Source organism: Belonocnema kinseyi, chromosome 10 (genome assembly GCF_010883055.1).
Source record: "Belonocnema kinseyi isolate 2016_QV_RU_SX_M_011 chromosome 10, B_treatae_v1, whole genome shotgun sequence".
NCBI lineage: Eukaryota > Metazoa > Arthropoda > Insecta > Hymenoptera > Cynipidae > Belonocnema > Belonocnema kinseyi.
Genome location: NC_046666.1, coordinates 83,103,816 through 83,120,185, shown reverse-complemented (window position 1 = coordinate 83,120,185; position 16,370 = coordinate 83,103,816). Strand labels below are relative to the sequence as shown.

At 31.1% G+C, this 16,370-nt stretch overlaps 1 protein-coding gene across 5 annotated transcripts in view; it reads left to right on the top strand.

Moving 5' to 3' along the window:
- LOC117181854 (ankyrin-1-like) overlaps nucleotides 1–7,316 on the top strand; it is a 20,655-nt gene extending 13,339 nt beyond the window's left edge. For 4 of the 5 annotated variants that reach the window (XM_033374856.1, XM_033374857.1, XM_033374855.1 and 1 more), the window contains one exon: nucleotides 6,371–7,316. In XM_033374856.1, the coding sequence (XP_033230747.1) occupies nucleotides 6,371–6,962 (592 nt within the window). In that variant the 3' untranslated portion in view covers nucleotides 6,963–7,316. The remainder of the gene's footprint in view (nucleotides 1–6,370) is intronic. The other variant, XM_033374859.1, reaches the window with a different exon arrangement.
- Nucleotides 7,317–16,370: the final 9,054 nt, after the last annotated feature.

Below are 16,370 nucleotides of genomic sequence, written 5' to 3'. Positions count from 1 at the left end.
GAGGGAGCTCTTCTTAATATTTTGACACCAAAATCATGTCGATACACCTTACCGACTGCGAGTAAAGCCACCCACGCTTTAACTTGACAGACTGTAGTTCGGTCTATCTCACAATTGTGACCGCGTTTTGTCGTTTCGCGTTATTTTCGAGATTTTTGGAAAAATTTCTATAATATCCTTTAAGAGCATATGACACACTCAAATACCTATGTCACCGACGTCACTTTTTCATTTTACTGGATTTCCTTTGAACTTCATAACTTTTTTTGTGAATAAAATATCGAACTGAAACTTTGGGAAATGTAGCCGAAGACCATAAGCTACTGTTAGGCACTTCATTTGAGTAGGAATTTCGCTAAAAATTGTATTCAAAGAAATTAAAAATGGGAACATATTATAACATTTTCCTTGTGTCCTCGAAATTTCTTGAACCTAAGAACTTTTTTTTATATTTAAAGTATTTGCTAGATTAAAAAGAAACGTACAAAATAGTAATTTACTTTCAGCTCTTTCATTTCTGGAAGTATGAGACCGCTTTTTTACATATAAAAAAAGTCCTTAGGTTAAAAAAATGTCTAGGTACAAAGAAAATATGCCAAAGAATGGTGCCAGTATAAGTTTTGGTTGGAAAATAATTTTTTGCAAGATTCCTAATCAAATGAAGTACATAAGCGTAGTTTATGGTCTTCGGATACATTTCCCAAAATTTCAGTCCGATATTTTATTTACAAAAAAGTTGTAAAGTTCAAAGGAAATTCAGTAAACTGAAAAAGTGAGGTCGGTAACATAGGTATTTGAGTGTGTCACATGACCTTAAGGATTCGTCGTCTGGTAAATCGGGTTCAGTTCCCTTGGGTTTTTGTCCACAAAAATTAAAATGTTTAAAAACGCAATTCGAAGATGCTATAAAATAGTAGAATGAACATCCCCGAACTCTTTTTTAAGGATAATAACAAAACAACATTTATTCGGCTAAATAAAAATTGTATGCGTGTGCACGATTTTGAGGTTATGATCGGTTTTCAGCTCTGCCATTCACGAAATAGTAACAGGAGACCCCACTCCCATGCGGCATTTGGAAAAAGTGAACGCGTAGATTCGGATTTAGTTAGTTTGAATCGTCCGTGACTCTTCTTGCGGAAAAACGTTGAAATACAAGTTTTTCAGATGGCGGCGTCCGTAGTCAGGCGGGTGTAAACAAACAACTTACCTACTTGTCGTTTTGTCGTGAAAGCAAATCGACTGTAATAGAAGTGAGTTGTTTTTGTGTCTGCAAAATGGTTTGCTGTTAAATTGATGGCTCTGCATCTACAAGTTATGTTAGAAAAAAAGAAAAAGTAGACGGGCTTGAACAACGTAACTTCTTTGACCCTATCAAAGTCATTTGGATGATTTTGGTTATTAAATGTCATGTGTTCCATTTCTAATGCGTCAAATTGAAGAAATTTCGAGTGTAAATGATTAAAAGTGCCACTGTTTTTGTTTATTTACATATGTTTAGAAAATAAACGATTAGTGATGCATGCCAAGATTTTTCTGGAAAACGTCGTTGAGAATATAATTCCAACAAGATTGAATAAAAACTATTTATGTTCGGGCTTTAAATTTTGCTTGATTTAAACACAGTTAATCGATACAGAACAATAATATTTATTGACTTTACCAAATGAGCAGTTACATTGATCAGCGAGTACATTTCAATTCGCACGCACGCACCAAACCATGGCATCCACGCTTCTGATTCTCTCTTCGCTCTCATTTCACGTTTGTCCCAATCCCGCCGTTCCTGCTCTCTATTTCAAACATTCCACATGTTTCGTAGTCAGCCGCAAGATTTCAAACAGCGAATTCATCACATCCTCCCCCCTTAGAAGATCGCTTCTATCATCAAATCACAGATATACGTTTATAAAAACCATGAAACTTACAGGATCAGTTTCCAACATTCTAATAAGATAATTTAGATTGACATTTTTCAAATGCAAAACGTGGCTTACTCACAATTTTTCGCAAAAATATGTATAGAAGCTAAAACGTCCTAATGCATTAATTTTTTAGGATTCTTAACTATACGTCCGCTTCTTCTTGTTACAATCTTTGCTTCATCTTCTGAACGAGAAGCACTTTCTTTAAGAATACATTTGTTGGTGCCTCAATTTGTGCTCGGTTCCGAATTATTTTTAATAACATTGTCCTTCGTAATCTTAGCTCTTACTTTCTCGGTTAGGTCTTTTACATATTCGCTATCTCTCACAGTCATTTCTAGCGAATAAATCCTCTGTATTGGTCGCTTCAATAATCCGCTTTTCGTTTTCAGTTTACATATTTTTGCGATGCCGTCACGACCCACTATCACATCGACAACCCGTCCAAGAGGCCAATCTATCCTCTTGTATCATCACCGATTAAAACCACGTCTCCTATTTTGATCTCTCGAGTTTGTTTTTTCCCGTTTTTCAATAATAATTAACTCAGATACTCTGATCTAAATCTTGCTCGAAGATCGTTAAAAATCTTTTGTCTATATTTCAACTTTTTATTTAATTTTTCGGTATAAAGCATATCCAAATCCGGAACTCCAACTTCTCGTATTTCTTGAAGGAACATCGCGGGGGTCCACGCAATTCGAAACCACCCATAGCCATGATTGCTGTAACTTCGCGGATAAAAACCTGTAATTCTTCCACTAAATCGACGCTATTCACACAATTATCCACATAAAATGACTCTTTCAATTTCTGAACTGAATCTTCAGTCCATGGAATTTCATCGCTCTCTTTTGCTTTCGCCAAAGCTGCTTCTAAAAGCAGTTCGATTGTCGCTGATGATAAAAAGGGACTACATGATAATCCGAAAACTACACGAGAATGTCTGAAAACAACGGTTTTACCATCGAACAACCATAAGAAGCGAAGAAAGTGTCTGTCAGCTGGATTCACGACAATTTGTAGAAAAGCTTCCTTTATATCGGAAATAATATCAATCTATCTTTCCCGAAATCTGTTGAGAGATGATGGTACAAGTTCCATCAAATTGGGCCCCTTTTCTAGACACTCATTGAGCGATGGACTTCCTCGGTCACTAACCGATGCACAGTGGCCGATTTCTCGAAAAGGCTGTGCAAAAGTCGAAAAATGATAGGAATTACACGAAACTTCGGAATATTATGTTTTTGAGGTCGCTGAATACGAATATGAATTTTTTTTCCAAAATAAAAAATGGCCGACGTCTATTACTCAAAACAATTCCATTTGAACAATATTTTGTATGCTTTAGTTTTTGAGGTCGCTGATACTAATATTTCTGAGTGTTTTGTGGAAAAACAAAAGACAGTCAACTGTTCGACACGTCAGCCTGGGTCGTATTCGTAGCAGAAAAAATTGTGGAGAATTTCATTAAGAATTTGATTGTTGAAAAATATCTGGTTCGTAATTAAAGGCCAAAAATCTGAAGCTTATGAAATTGTTTTACATCCTAATATTTTAAGTTGTACAAGTCTACTTTTTTGAATCAGTCAACTAGTATTTTGAAAAAAAGTTAGATTTGTAATCAGTGACCTGAAAAACGCCGGTTTACTGAATTTATTTCATGCCCGGCTGTTTTGAGTAGTACACTTTCCGCCATTTCTTATGTGCTATTTCGATTTTTAAATGAACAGTATCAATTCGTAATCAGCAACTTCCAAAAAAAATGTGTACAGATTTGTATATTCTAATCATATACCGATAGTTGTTCAGCTTTCCCGGGAAATCACACTCGCTGCAGTCAGGACATCGATTTTCAACGATTGAGGAGATAAAAACTGCATCGCTGAAAGAACTCACGGCTATACCACAAAATGATTATCAGAAGTGCTTCGATGATTGGAAAAAGCGTTGGCACAAATGTATTATATCTGAGGGGGATTACTTTAAAGGGGGCAACATAAATATTGAGGAATAAATGAATATTTTTTGAGAAAACCATAAAGTCGCCTTATTTTTTGAACACACCTCGTATATGAGCGATGCGAAGCTGTATCAATAATCGCTCTCACAGTTTTCCCAGACGACTCTGAATATAATTTGACGCGAAGTGTCTGCAGACAGACCTCGGGAGTTCCACAAAAAGTAGCTAAACTATTCTCTATCAGTGTACCATTCGAGGTATCCTCTTTCGCGGCGAATCCCGGACACAGTAACAAAACGTGTCGTTTATTACACCATTCGCAATTAACCTTGACTCGACAACGCTTCGAAATATGACCGCGTTTTACACAAATAAAACATGCATTTTCTTTTTTAACGCATTCTCTCCTCTCACTCAAACTGATTTTTCGCGCGAACTCACAATCTTTACTCTGTTGAGAAGATTTACAAAATATACACTCTACCTGTTTTTCTCTCTCCGATGTAAGAAGAGCGCTGGCGCTGGACTTTTCTTGCGTCTCTATCTTGGGTTTGAGCTTCTTCATCTTTTCCGCCTCTGCCGATAATCCAAATCCCTTCAACGCCATGTTGATACGTTCCTAGTTTTCGACTTCCCTCTGTAGAAACTCTAGAACTTTCTGAAGCCGATCCTTTGTGTCATTTCTTTCGTTAGCATCTGTCGTCTGGTACTGTCCATTTTTTCTGCCAGGCCCGTAGAACCTCCTCAGGGAGAAAGAACTCGACCAAAGGGTACAACATGGCTGCGCACTTGTCCGTCGTTACACTAAGCGTGTCGAGAGCTCAGATGTATGCCTCGAGCTTGTCAGAGATGTATGCGATTGATGCCCTTTGATTTCCTTTCACAGCGTTTTGTAGTACGAGTCCCAATAATTCGCAAACGTAAAATTCAACAACGATTTCTTCGCGTCAAAAAGGGTTTTTGAGACTCGTAATAACTTTTCTATAGTTTTCCGCAGTGGGTGGAAAACTGCACACTACCTCACGTGCTCGTGAATCTGGGACTGTAGCTTGAATCAGGTACTGGAACTTATCCTCGTTTCGTATCACAGGATCTTCATGAACTTTACTAAAGACACTCCAAAATGGAAGCCACTCTTTCAAGTTTCCATTGAATTTTGGCAGTTCGATTGTAGGTAGTTTCAATATCCTTTTCGGTGCCGGATCTGATGGTGCTACGTTCGACGTTTGTCCATTATTTGCGTCGAAAAATGTGCCAACTCTCAGTCTTGTAGTCAGATATGTCGTCTTTTAGTCATCGCCGCCTTCTAATTCCTTAACGATTTCGGCGTCACTCAAATCTAACTTGAAAAATTCATTGTTGTAAGCTGCGTGCACAGAATACAATTCAGTAGCCTTAGTCTCCAACAGTTGAAAAGCTACTACTTTTTCCTCTTTTGAACAATCACTCTCGCACTTTGCTACGAAAGTCTTATGCGCTTTAGTAAATGCTGCTTGCAGAGCCTTCCTTTGCTTCTTTATCGCGTCCATCTTTTTCCTTTATCCGCGCTGAGGAAAAGCACAAGCACTTTCAAATTTATCCGAATTATCAAAAGTCCTGTCACTTTTTCCAAATGTTCGGGATTTAAATGTTGCTTGATTTAAACACAGTAAATCGATACAGAACAATAATATTTATTGGCTTTACTAAATGAGCAGTTACATTGATCAACGAGTGCATTTAAATTAGCACGCACGCACCAAACCATGGCATTCACGCTTCTGATTCTCTCTTTGTTCTCATTTTCACGTCAGGCCCAATCCCGTTGTTCCTACTCTCTATTTCAAACATTCCACATGTTTCGTAGTCAGCCGCAAGATTTCAAACTGCGAATATATCACAATTTATTTTCGCTTGAAAAAGCCTAAAATGTTCATTTGTTTATACAACTTGTTTATAACGTAAACAAATATTGGTGAATGGCAAAATCTGTCCAGAAAAATAGGTGGTAATATAATTCCTACTAGATTTACAAAAAACGATTTCTTTTCGTCTGAAAATTCCTAAAATGTGTCTTTGTTTATATAATTTGCTAGTAAGATCAACAAATATTGATGAATAGCAACATTTTTCATAAAAGATCGTTGGCAATTTATTTCCAACAAGATTAGAAGAAAAAGCGATTCCTTTCTGTCCTGATACGTCTACATTAAATTTAGATATAATTTTTTGTCGCTATTTTCATTAACAATTAACAATTGAATTATTTAAATACTGAACTTTCACCGAAAAATTCTAAAAACGGTACAGAATTACATTCTAAATGTTGTTTTAAACCCCGTTTTTTTATTTCACGCCACTGTGCGCTGTCCGCAGATATACTCAAATTGAATGGAGGTTTCGATATTCCTGAACAAAATTCCGTCTTTGTAGAACTTTTCAATCTTTTGATCACGAAATTCCTAAAATAAAGTTTTTTATCAGAAAATATGTTCATTTCCAGAAGATCAAGAATATCTGAAAAGGCTGAATATTTTTCAAGCCCGCTTCTCACTGCCGCTCGAGGAGGCCATGCAAAAATGGTACAGATGCTTTTGGACAAAGGTGCGGATATCAATGCAAGATTAAATTCAACATCTGTCAAAGTTCCTCATCAGATTGAACGACTCTTCGCTTTTGGAGACTACAGTGATTCTAATATTTCTTCAAACAGTTCGATTCTTGGATACACACCGCTACATTTTGCAATCGAAGCGGGGGAGAAATCTGTCGTAAAGCTGCTATTAAAACATGGAGCAGATGTAAATTCTAAATCTGACATGGGTGAATCACCACTAGCTCTAGCTGTCGAAAAAGATGAAGAGTCGATTATTCAGATTCTGAAGAAAGCAGGCGCTGATATGAACGTAGAAATAGTTCAGTTAATGATGTTTCGAGAGATGTTCGGTGTTGGTTTAAAAAGGAAGGAACTGATAAGTGTTAAAGATTCTAATGGATCGAATAGTGAGGACAAAGATTCTAGGGAAGTGATCGAAATGGAATCGACCTCAATAAAAAAGTACAAAATTAGTGATTACAGCTGCATTATCAGTTAGAATAGTAAGCGATATTGTTATCAATTTTTTCATAAATAAAATTTAACTATATTTACAATAGTTTTTTAGAGAGATGGTCATAAATTTAGATGAATCAATGCGTTATCATTTCACATTTGGCATTTTTAAAATAAAATCAATGTCCCTTATATGTCAAAAGTTTGGACACTTATATTCGGATTTGTGTTAATTGACGCGGTTTTTTTTTAAATTCAGAAACTACGTATGCTGTGTGAAAATCATACCCTAATTCTAATATAGTTTATTATACCTTCACTTGGACATTCGAAAGACTTAGATTTAGTTTGATGCTTTAGTTAAATTTTAAACTCCAATAAAACTGCTTGAACCCTTTTTCAGTTTTTTATTTTTAATCATTGAAAAGATTAGAATTTATTTACAAGATATTAAAAGTCAAATACAAGTAGGAGAAGGGACATAAATGATAAGCAGGGATCGGTTTTCCGCGCAATGTTTGACCTACTTTGACAATAAAATGTTGACTCCCCCTTTTACCAAGCGTTTACCAGAGCTGCCAGATCGAGCCTGAAATTTACCCCCACCATACCTTCCAGTCGGGAGCCGCAAAACAGAGGGTGTATAATTACCACTGTAAGTTCGTGTGTAAGCCGGAAATGTACGATTCGACTTCGGTTTTCTGCTGCACGATGATTGCCGATCTGAAAGCTTTTGAAGACTTCGGTGGTCTTCTATTTATATCTCGATCTCCGTTTGAAAGAAGTGGAAGAGATTGCCGAATTTAATGTTTCGCGTGATTCTTCATTTCATGCATGAGTCGATTTTGAGGTTATGTTTTTCAGGTGTATATAGTATGAATATTATTACTATTATATATATTATTAATGTTAATATTATTATTATAAAATATAACATTTATTTTAATTAATAGTTGACTAACTTTTGATACAAATAGTTAAACTTTCAACTAAAATAATTAGTTTTCGCTTTAAATTGTTAAAATTAATTGAAAATTCCTTGGAATGTTTTAAAATATCCTAGAAAAGTTTAAATCCTTTAAAATCTCTTAAAATTTTTTAAAGCTCTTGAAAATTCATTGCATATTTAAAAATATCCTGAAATATTTCAAGTCCTTTAAAATCTCATACTAAATTATTAAAATATTTTAAAATTCCTTAAAATCTATTAAAATATCCTAAAATATATCAAATCCTTTAAAATCTCATATTAAATTACTATAATCAATTGAAAATTCCTTGGCATCTTTTAAAACTTCCTCAAATATTTAAAATCCTTACAAATCTTTTGAAATCTCTTGAAATTTTTTAAAGCTCTTGAAATTAAAAAAAAAACGTGAAATATTTCAAATCCTTTATAATCTCATACTAAATTATTAAAATCATTTTAAAATTCCTTGAAATCTATTAAAATTTCCTAAAATATATCAAGTCCTTTAAAATCTCATATTAAATTACTGTAATCAATTGAAAATTCCTTGGCATCTTTTAAAACTTCCTCAAATATACAAACATTTCAATATTTAACGTTTTGACATTTTTATTTTTTCTAAATTTCAATCTGAAGTTTTAAAAAATGTGAAGAGATTTCAAAAGATTTTAAATATTTGAGGTTGGTTTAAAAGATTTCAAGGAACTTTCAAATTATTTTTATAATTTTAAAGAATTTCGAAGAATGAAAAAAATGTAGAAGGGTTATTTTTAAAAATTCCCAAGTACTTTAGAAATCTTAAAAAAAAGTTCTAGATATTTCAAAAGATTTTGAACAATTTGAAAAATTTGAGAGTATTTTAAAATGTTCCAAGGAATTTTCAATTAATTACGGTAATTTAATATGAGATGTTGAAAGATTTAATATATTTTTTATTAGATTATTATTTTTAAATAGTTATATTCTTAAACAAAAGGTTAAATTGGCATCCTTGGAATGTTTTAAAACATCTTAAAATATTGAAAATCCTTTAAAATATTTTGTAAACCCTCGATATCTATTAAAGATTTGTAAGGTACTTTGGAGTTTTTTTCAACAACCCTGCTGTAATTGTTAAAATTCTTTGAAATTCCTTGAAATTATAAAGATGAATTGAAAATTCATTGAAATCTTTTTAAACATCCTCTAATATTTAAAATCCTTTAAAATCTTTTGAAATCTCTGGAAAATTCCTTGAAAATCTAAAAATACCCTATATCACACACACACACGCACACACACACAAAATTTTATAATTATATGCAAAATCGTTTTAGAAATAGTTAAACTTGAACTCGAGTAATTTCTATTAAAACTTTAATAGTATAACTAATCTATAAACAGTTAAATTTTTAATGTTTTAAAATTGTTCTGTTTTATAAATTTAAATCTGAAATAATTTTATTTAGAGATTGTCGAAATGAAAAAAATACATTTAAATTTTGAACGCATTCAATTTATTTATGATTATTAATTTTTTATAAATAAACTTCCAAGTTTGCAATTCTAAATTTGAAGACTTGAATCCCATCGAGTTGAAAATTATCTTATTGAATAGTTGAGAAGTTTTGAAAATTAAATTTCGAAAGCTCTGAATTTTTATTGATTCCATTTTCAAAACTCTAATTTACAAACATTTCAATATTTAACGTTTTGAAACTTTTATCCTTTTTAAATTTCAATCTGAATCTTTACAAAATTTCAAAATATTAAAAAAAAAATTTAGAAGAGATACGAGGTGTGTTCAAAAAATAAAGTGACTTTATGGTTTTCTCAAAAAATATTCATTTATTCCTCAATATTTATGTTGTCCCTTTCAAAATAATCCCCCTTAGATATAATACACTTGTGCCAACGCTTTTTCCAATCATCGAAGCACTTCTGATAATTATTTTGTGGTATTAGCCTTGAGTTCTTTCAGCGATGGAGTTTTATCTCTTCAATCGTTGAAAATCGATGTCCTTTCATGGGTCTCTTCAGTTTTGGGAAAAGAAAAGTCACTGGGGGCCAAATCCGGTTAATTTGGAGGCTGAGGCATGACTGTGGTGCTGTTTTTGGTCAGAAAATCTTTCACAAGCAACGATGAATGAGCACGTGCATTATCGTGATGCAAAACTGTGAACATATGATCGTGACGAGTGTACCAACACAACAAAACAAAAAATTTAAAACTTGAATGTACGTAGCCCGCGAAAATTGAAAAGTCACTTTACTTTTTGAACACACCTCGTATATAAACAAATTCTGATGTACTTTAGAAATCTTTAAAAGGTGTTTAGGTGTTCGAAAACATTTAGAAGGTTTTGAAATACTTGAGAGTATTTAAAAAGTTCCCAAAGAATTTCTAATTGATTACAGTAATTTAATATGAGATTTTAAAGGTTTTGATACATCTTAGGATATTTTAATAGATTCCAAGGAAATTTCAATTGATTTCAATAATTTAATATGAGATTTTAGAGGATTTAAAATATTTTAGGGAATTTTTAAAATTGCAAAGAATTTCCAAGAGCTTTGCAAAATTTAAAGAGATTTTAAAGGATTTTAAATATTTTATAGAAAATTAGATTTAGTGGAAAATAAATTTCTTTTGTGCAAACTTCATGTATTTTATTAAAAATGTCTTTTTTCGTATACAAGTCAGCCTTTTGGATAAAAATCTAACTTTTTGTTTAAAATAAATTTAACTATTTCTATTAAAAGTTGTTCAACTATTAATTAAAATTAATGTTATATTTTATAATAATTCCATTGACTGTCCTAGTTTACTTTTTGAAATTAAATGAAATGTACCCGTGAAATATCTTGGATCAAAAACACTCTTTCATGTACCTCATCATCGCACGAACTATGGAGCCAATTCGACATTATCTAGGATATGTCAAGAAGCGAATGCTATAAATAAAAAGTTCAACAACAGTTTCGACTTTTTCGACACCAATGCGACACCCTACCGATAGAAATCTCTAAGTATTCTCTAGCGAAATAGCCTGGCCCATTTGAGACTATAAGCAGAGTCGATTTGAAACGATTTAGTCTCTGAGATAGTCTTAGAGATTTGGGTCCTTTTCAAGGTCCTTTTAGTGGTCCTTTTAAGAGTGGTGCGACGGTAATATAATGTTCCTTTTCTTTCGTCACGTATCTGGCGGGCAGAGTTATTTACAGTAATTGGCCGTCGCTAATCCGACTCTCTTTTTATATTTCTCTTCAAATTATTAACAATTTTTTTAAATCAATGAATTTTCTCATTATAATTATTTATAATTATAATTTATATGCTAATATACCATTTTCTATTTGAATTAAAAAATGTTGTCTTTTTTGGCGTATCTCATTCCATTTACGAGAAACGTTGTATTAATTTCAATTTTACATTAAAAAAAAAGTTAGATATCTGAAATCATCGAAATCCTTAGATTCCGAATTATCATGTTTTAGGTTGTTAACTATGAAATTAAAAAAATCTTCTCAATTTTAAACCGAAAGCTTAACAAAGGACCCTTGAGTGTCGGCTACTCTATTGATATAGCCTCTCTGCTTGATATGGATGATCGTATTTCTAATTTAATTTTGGAAAGGACATTTTAAAGCCTTTAAAACATTTAAAAGAACTACCTGGACCTTTAAATATATCTACTTGAGTGCCTGCAGAGAATTTCTCTGAGCTTCTTTGACCCTAGAGAGTCTTTAGAATATGCTCAGAGATTTCTATTGGTAGGGAAGACTTTAGTAATTTGTTGTGCAATTTAATCAGCAATCGCGGTCATTATACTTGTTCGGCTGATTTAGATTTAAGTTTTCTTTTTAATAAGTTCATAAGTTGATTTTGTACCAAAGGGCCCTGCCCGTACACTGTTCTAAATAAATAAATAAATAAATAATATTAACATGAATAATATATACAATAGTAATAATATCCGTACTATATACACCTGAAAAACATAACCTCAAAATCGACTCATGCATGAAATGAAGAATCATGCGAAACATTAAATTCGCCAATTTCTTCCATTTCTTTCAAATGGGGATCAAGATATAAATAGAAGACCACCGAAGTCTTTCAAAGCTTTCAGATCGACAATCATCGCGCAGCAGAAAACCAAAGTTGAATCGTACATTTCCGACTTACACACGAACCTTCTGTTCTGCGGCTCCCAACCGGTAGGTATGGTGGGGGTAAATTTCAGGCTCGATCTGGCATCTACATCCACTACCTATTTCTAAATTATTAGACCTCCCGTTGTTTCCATTAGATCCATTTTGGATCTTTTATTAGTTTTTCGCTCTCCCTTTAACTTTTCATCTCTTATGCAGGTTGCAGTATGACGAGTTTTCAATTTTAGCGTTATCTTCGTTTAATTCTGCTGTTCTTTTTAATACTATGTCTTTCTATAAGTTTCTCAAAATATCATCTTCTCGAGCCTATTGTTGTGCCCTACTTAAAATAATGACTGCCTCTATTTATGTTAGAGCCTGTTTACACAACTTTGACCCCGTTGCGAGAAGTTAATACCTATCGACCTCAATTTGTCTTTGATATATATTTTTTGCAATTTCTTTATGACCTTCTAACGCCAAGGTTAACGTAGAATCATAATTACAACAATTCAAGTATTCTTCTTGCTGTTTTTCTTCAGTTTTTTTTGTTTGCAAGTTACGGCAAGGATACTATGTAGATACTATAGGGATACGCTGTAGCGTATCCGTTCTAGGGACGGTCGAATCGGTTCCGGTTTCTTCGAAGAACTGAGCCTTAGTGTCTGAGAATCGATTCCTTGGAATCGGTTCTGAGCGGTCAGTTCTCGGTTCCGGAACCGAGTCTTCAAACGGTTCTTCGGTTCTCTCCTTCCACAAAACTTGTACCCGGCAGCACAGTGCGACCAGGCTCGGTCAACTCAATAAGGGAAACTCAGGCTCGGTCCAGTGATCCCAGTTTTGAAACAAGGTACACTCCAAAACTATCGCAGGTTTATGTCCGTGTAAATATAGTAGGAGACGATGTATATGACTGGGTTGCGGGCGCAACCCATTTCTCTTCTTCTGAGTTTGAAAACTCGAAGGTGCACGTTTGCCGGTCGGAACGCTTCGGCGGTTATATTTATATCTCTATCTGCTTTGAAATTAAATCAAGAGTTTGGGATTTTAATATTTCCAGATTTTGATGCTGGCGATTTTCATGATTTGAATACTTCGCGCGCCTCTTTATATGCGTATATTTTGAGGTTATGTTATTTCAAGTATAAAATATAAATGATATAAATATTAATACTATTATATATTTAAATATATACACATATTATTAATGATAATATTATAATTATGTTATATTGTAATAGTCTTATTTATATCTTGATTTTGCGATTTTGGAATTCATCGCGTTTGTATAAAAGCTCAATTATTTGCTTGAAAAATTAATTATTTTGTTGAAAATTTAACTATTTTGTAAAAAGAAGTTCTCTTTTCTATCAAAAGTTCAACTACTTTGTTAAAATTTATGTTTTTTTATTTGAAGATTCATCTCTTTCGTTGAAAATACATTTTTGAAACTGAAAATTTAAACAATTCAACTATTAGGTTGAAAGCTTAACTCTTTGATTGAAAACTCATATTTTTCGCTTAAAAAGTTAAACTTTTTGTAGATAATTTGTCTTTTTGACTATACAATTAAATAATTTCGTTGAAAATTCATGTGTTTTGTTTAAAATTGGTCTTTTTTTGTAGATCATTCAATTTCTTGGTCGAAAATTCATATTACTGGTTGACAATTTAACAACTTTGTTGAAAATTCATTTTTCCTGTTAAAAATTATTTATCTTTATCTGAAAATGTAACTATTATAGGATTGATTAAAAATTAATCTTATATATTGGTTAAGTTGAAAAATCGTTTTTTTATAGAACATTAATCTTCTTGCTCGAAAATTAACCTTTTCTCTTGAAAATTTAACAATTTTGTTGAAAAATCGTTTTTTTCATGTTCAATTGAATTTTTTATCACAGTTTTTATCTGGAAATTGAACTATTCCATTTTTGGTTGAAATTTTATCCTTTTTCATAGTATTAGTTAAAACACCAATTATTTGATAGAAAATTAATTTATTTGTTTTCGATTATGATTTTTTTTCAATTGAAAGAATTTTTAAATAAAATTTTTTAAATTGAATTTAAGGTATTAAAAATTGAAAATAATCGATTTTACTAGATGATTCTAAACCGGTTCAAAATTAAAGCATTAATAGATATTAGTTTTTAAAATTATTTTCAATTATGACTTCAAATATTATTTCAGTGTAAAAATTTTTTATTTTGAACCCATTCAATTTGAAAATTTTTAATTAAAAAAAAGAAAATTTCGTTAATTATTAGCAATATTTGACCACTCATTTAAAACAATCCATTATAACCAACTTTTAAAAACTATGCAAATTTGAACAGAATGGTTCGAAATAGAAAGTCTTGAATTGTTAAAATTGTAATGAGCTAAATTTTAACTTTGAACGCTACAATTTCAATTTAAAAAAAAGATTCAAAATTAATTTAAAACTTGAAATTATTTCAAAGAATTTGAAACGCGATGTAGATTTTTGCAGACTTTGAAAAAATTAAGCTTTTTGATAATTGTAAAATATTTAAAGAGAATCACAAAAATTGTTGTGATTGCTAAGAAAATTGGAAATAATTTTTTATTCTGAAAAATTAATTTTAAGTGAGTATTTGAAAAGATTTTAAAAATTTAAAAAAAAGAATCAGGACGAATTTAAGGCAATTTTTTTATTTTTCAGTTTTTTTAATGTTAGGAAAAAAATGCAATTAACAAAATATATCAATTTTCAACCCAAAAGTTTACTTTTTAAGAAAATAAATTAATATTCTATCAAATAATTGGTGTTTTAACTAATATAGTGTACAGGATAAAGTTTCAACAAAAAATGGAATAGTTCAATTTCCACATAAAAAAGATTAATTTTGTAATCAATCCTAGAATAGTTACATTTTCAGACAAAGAAAAATAATTTTTATCAGAAAAAATTAATTTTCAACAAAGTTGTTAAATTGTCAACTAATAAGATGAATTTTCGACCAAGAAAATTAATCACCTACAAAAAAAGACAAATTAAAAACAAAATACATAAATTTTCAACGAAATTATTTAATTTTAAAGTCAAGACGAATTATGTACAAAAAGTTGAATTTTTTAAGCGAAAAATATGAGTCTTCAATTAAAGAGTTAAAATTTCAACCAAATAGTTAAATTTTCAATCTTAATTATAAAACGTTAAACCAAGCGTATTTTTTTTACAAAGTAGTTCAACTCTTAGTGAAATAATCGACTTTTAAACCCAGGAAGATGTACAGTTGATATTTCAACAAAAAAATTGCATTTTTGACCAAAAATGATACATTTTTAACCAAAAAGATTAAATTTCTACTAAAGAAGGTCAATTTCCAACAAAATACATGAACTTTCAATAAAATTATTTAATTTTAAAGTCAAAAGAGTATTATCTACAAAAAAGCTGCATTTTCAACCCAAAAATATTATTTTTCAACTAAAATTTTAATTTTCGACCAAAAAGTTTAACTTTCTATCAAATTGTTGACTTTTAACGCCCAAAGGATGCATTTTTTACAAAACAGTACAATATTTATAGTTGACATTTCAACCGACAAATTTAAATTTTAATCAAAAAGTGTAAATTTTCTATAAAAGAATTAAATTTTTTAAAGAAAGACTAATTTTTAACAAAATACATGATTTTTTAACCAAAAATAGTATAGATTAATTGTCAGTTTCAAAAGTGTATTTTCAACAACATATAAAACATATTTTCATCAGAATAGTTAAATTTTTAACGAAAGAGATGAACCTTCAAATAAAAAAATAAATAAATTTGAACAAAGTGGTTGAACTTTTGATAGAAAAAACGACTTTTTTTACAAAATAGTTACATTTTCAACAAAATAATTGTTCAAGCAAATAATTGAGTTTTTATCCAAATGCGATTTTAACAATGTTGTGGAAATTGAACTATTCCATTTTTGGTGGAAACTTTATCCTGTACATTGTATTAGTTAAAACACCAGTTATTTGATATAAAATGACTTTATTTTGTTAAAAAGTAAACTTTTGGGTTGAAAATTGATATGTTTTATTAATTAGATTTTTTCCTAATATTTGAAAAAACAGCAATTTTAAACAAAATACATGCATTTTCAACGAAATTATTTAATTTTAAAGTCAAAAAGACAAATTATCTACAAAAACTTTAACTTTTTAAGCGAACAATATGAGTTTTCAATCAAATAGTTAAGCTTTCAACCAAATAGTTAAATTGTTTACATTTTCAGTTTCAAAAATGTATTTTCAACGAAAGAGATGAATCTTCAAATAAAAAAACATAAATTTTAACAAAGTAGTTGAACTTTTGATAGAAAAGAGAAC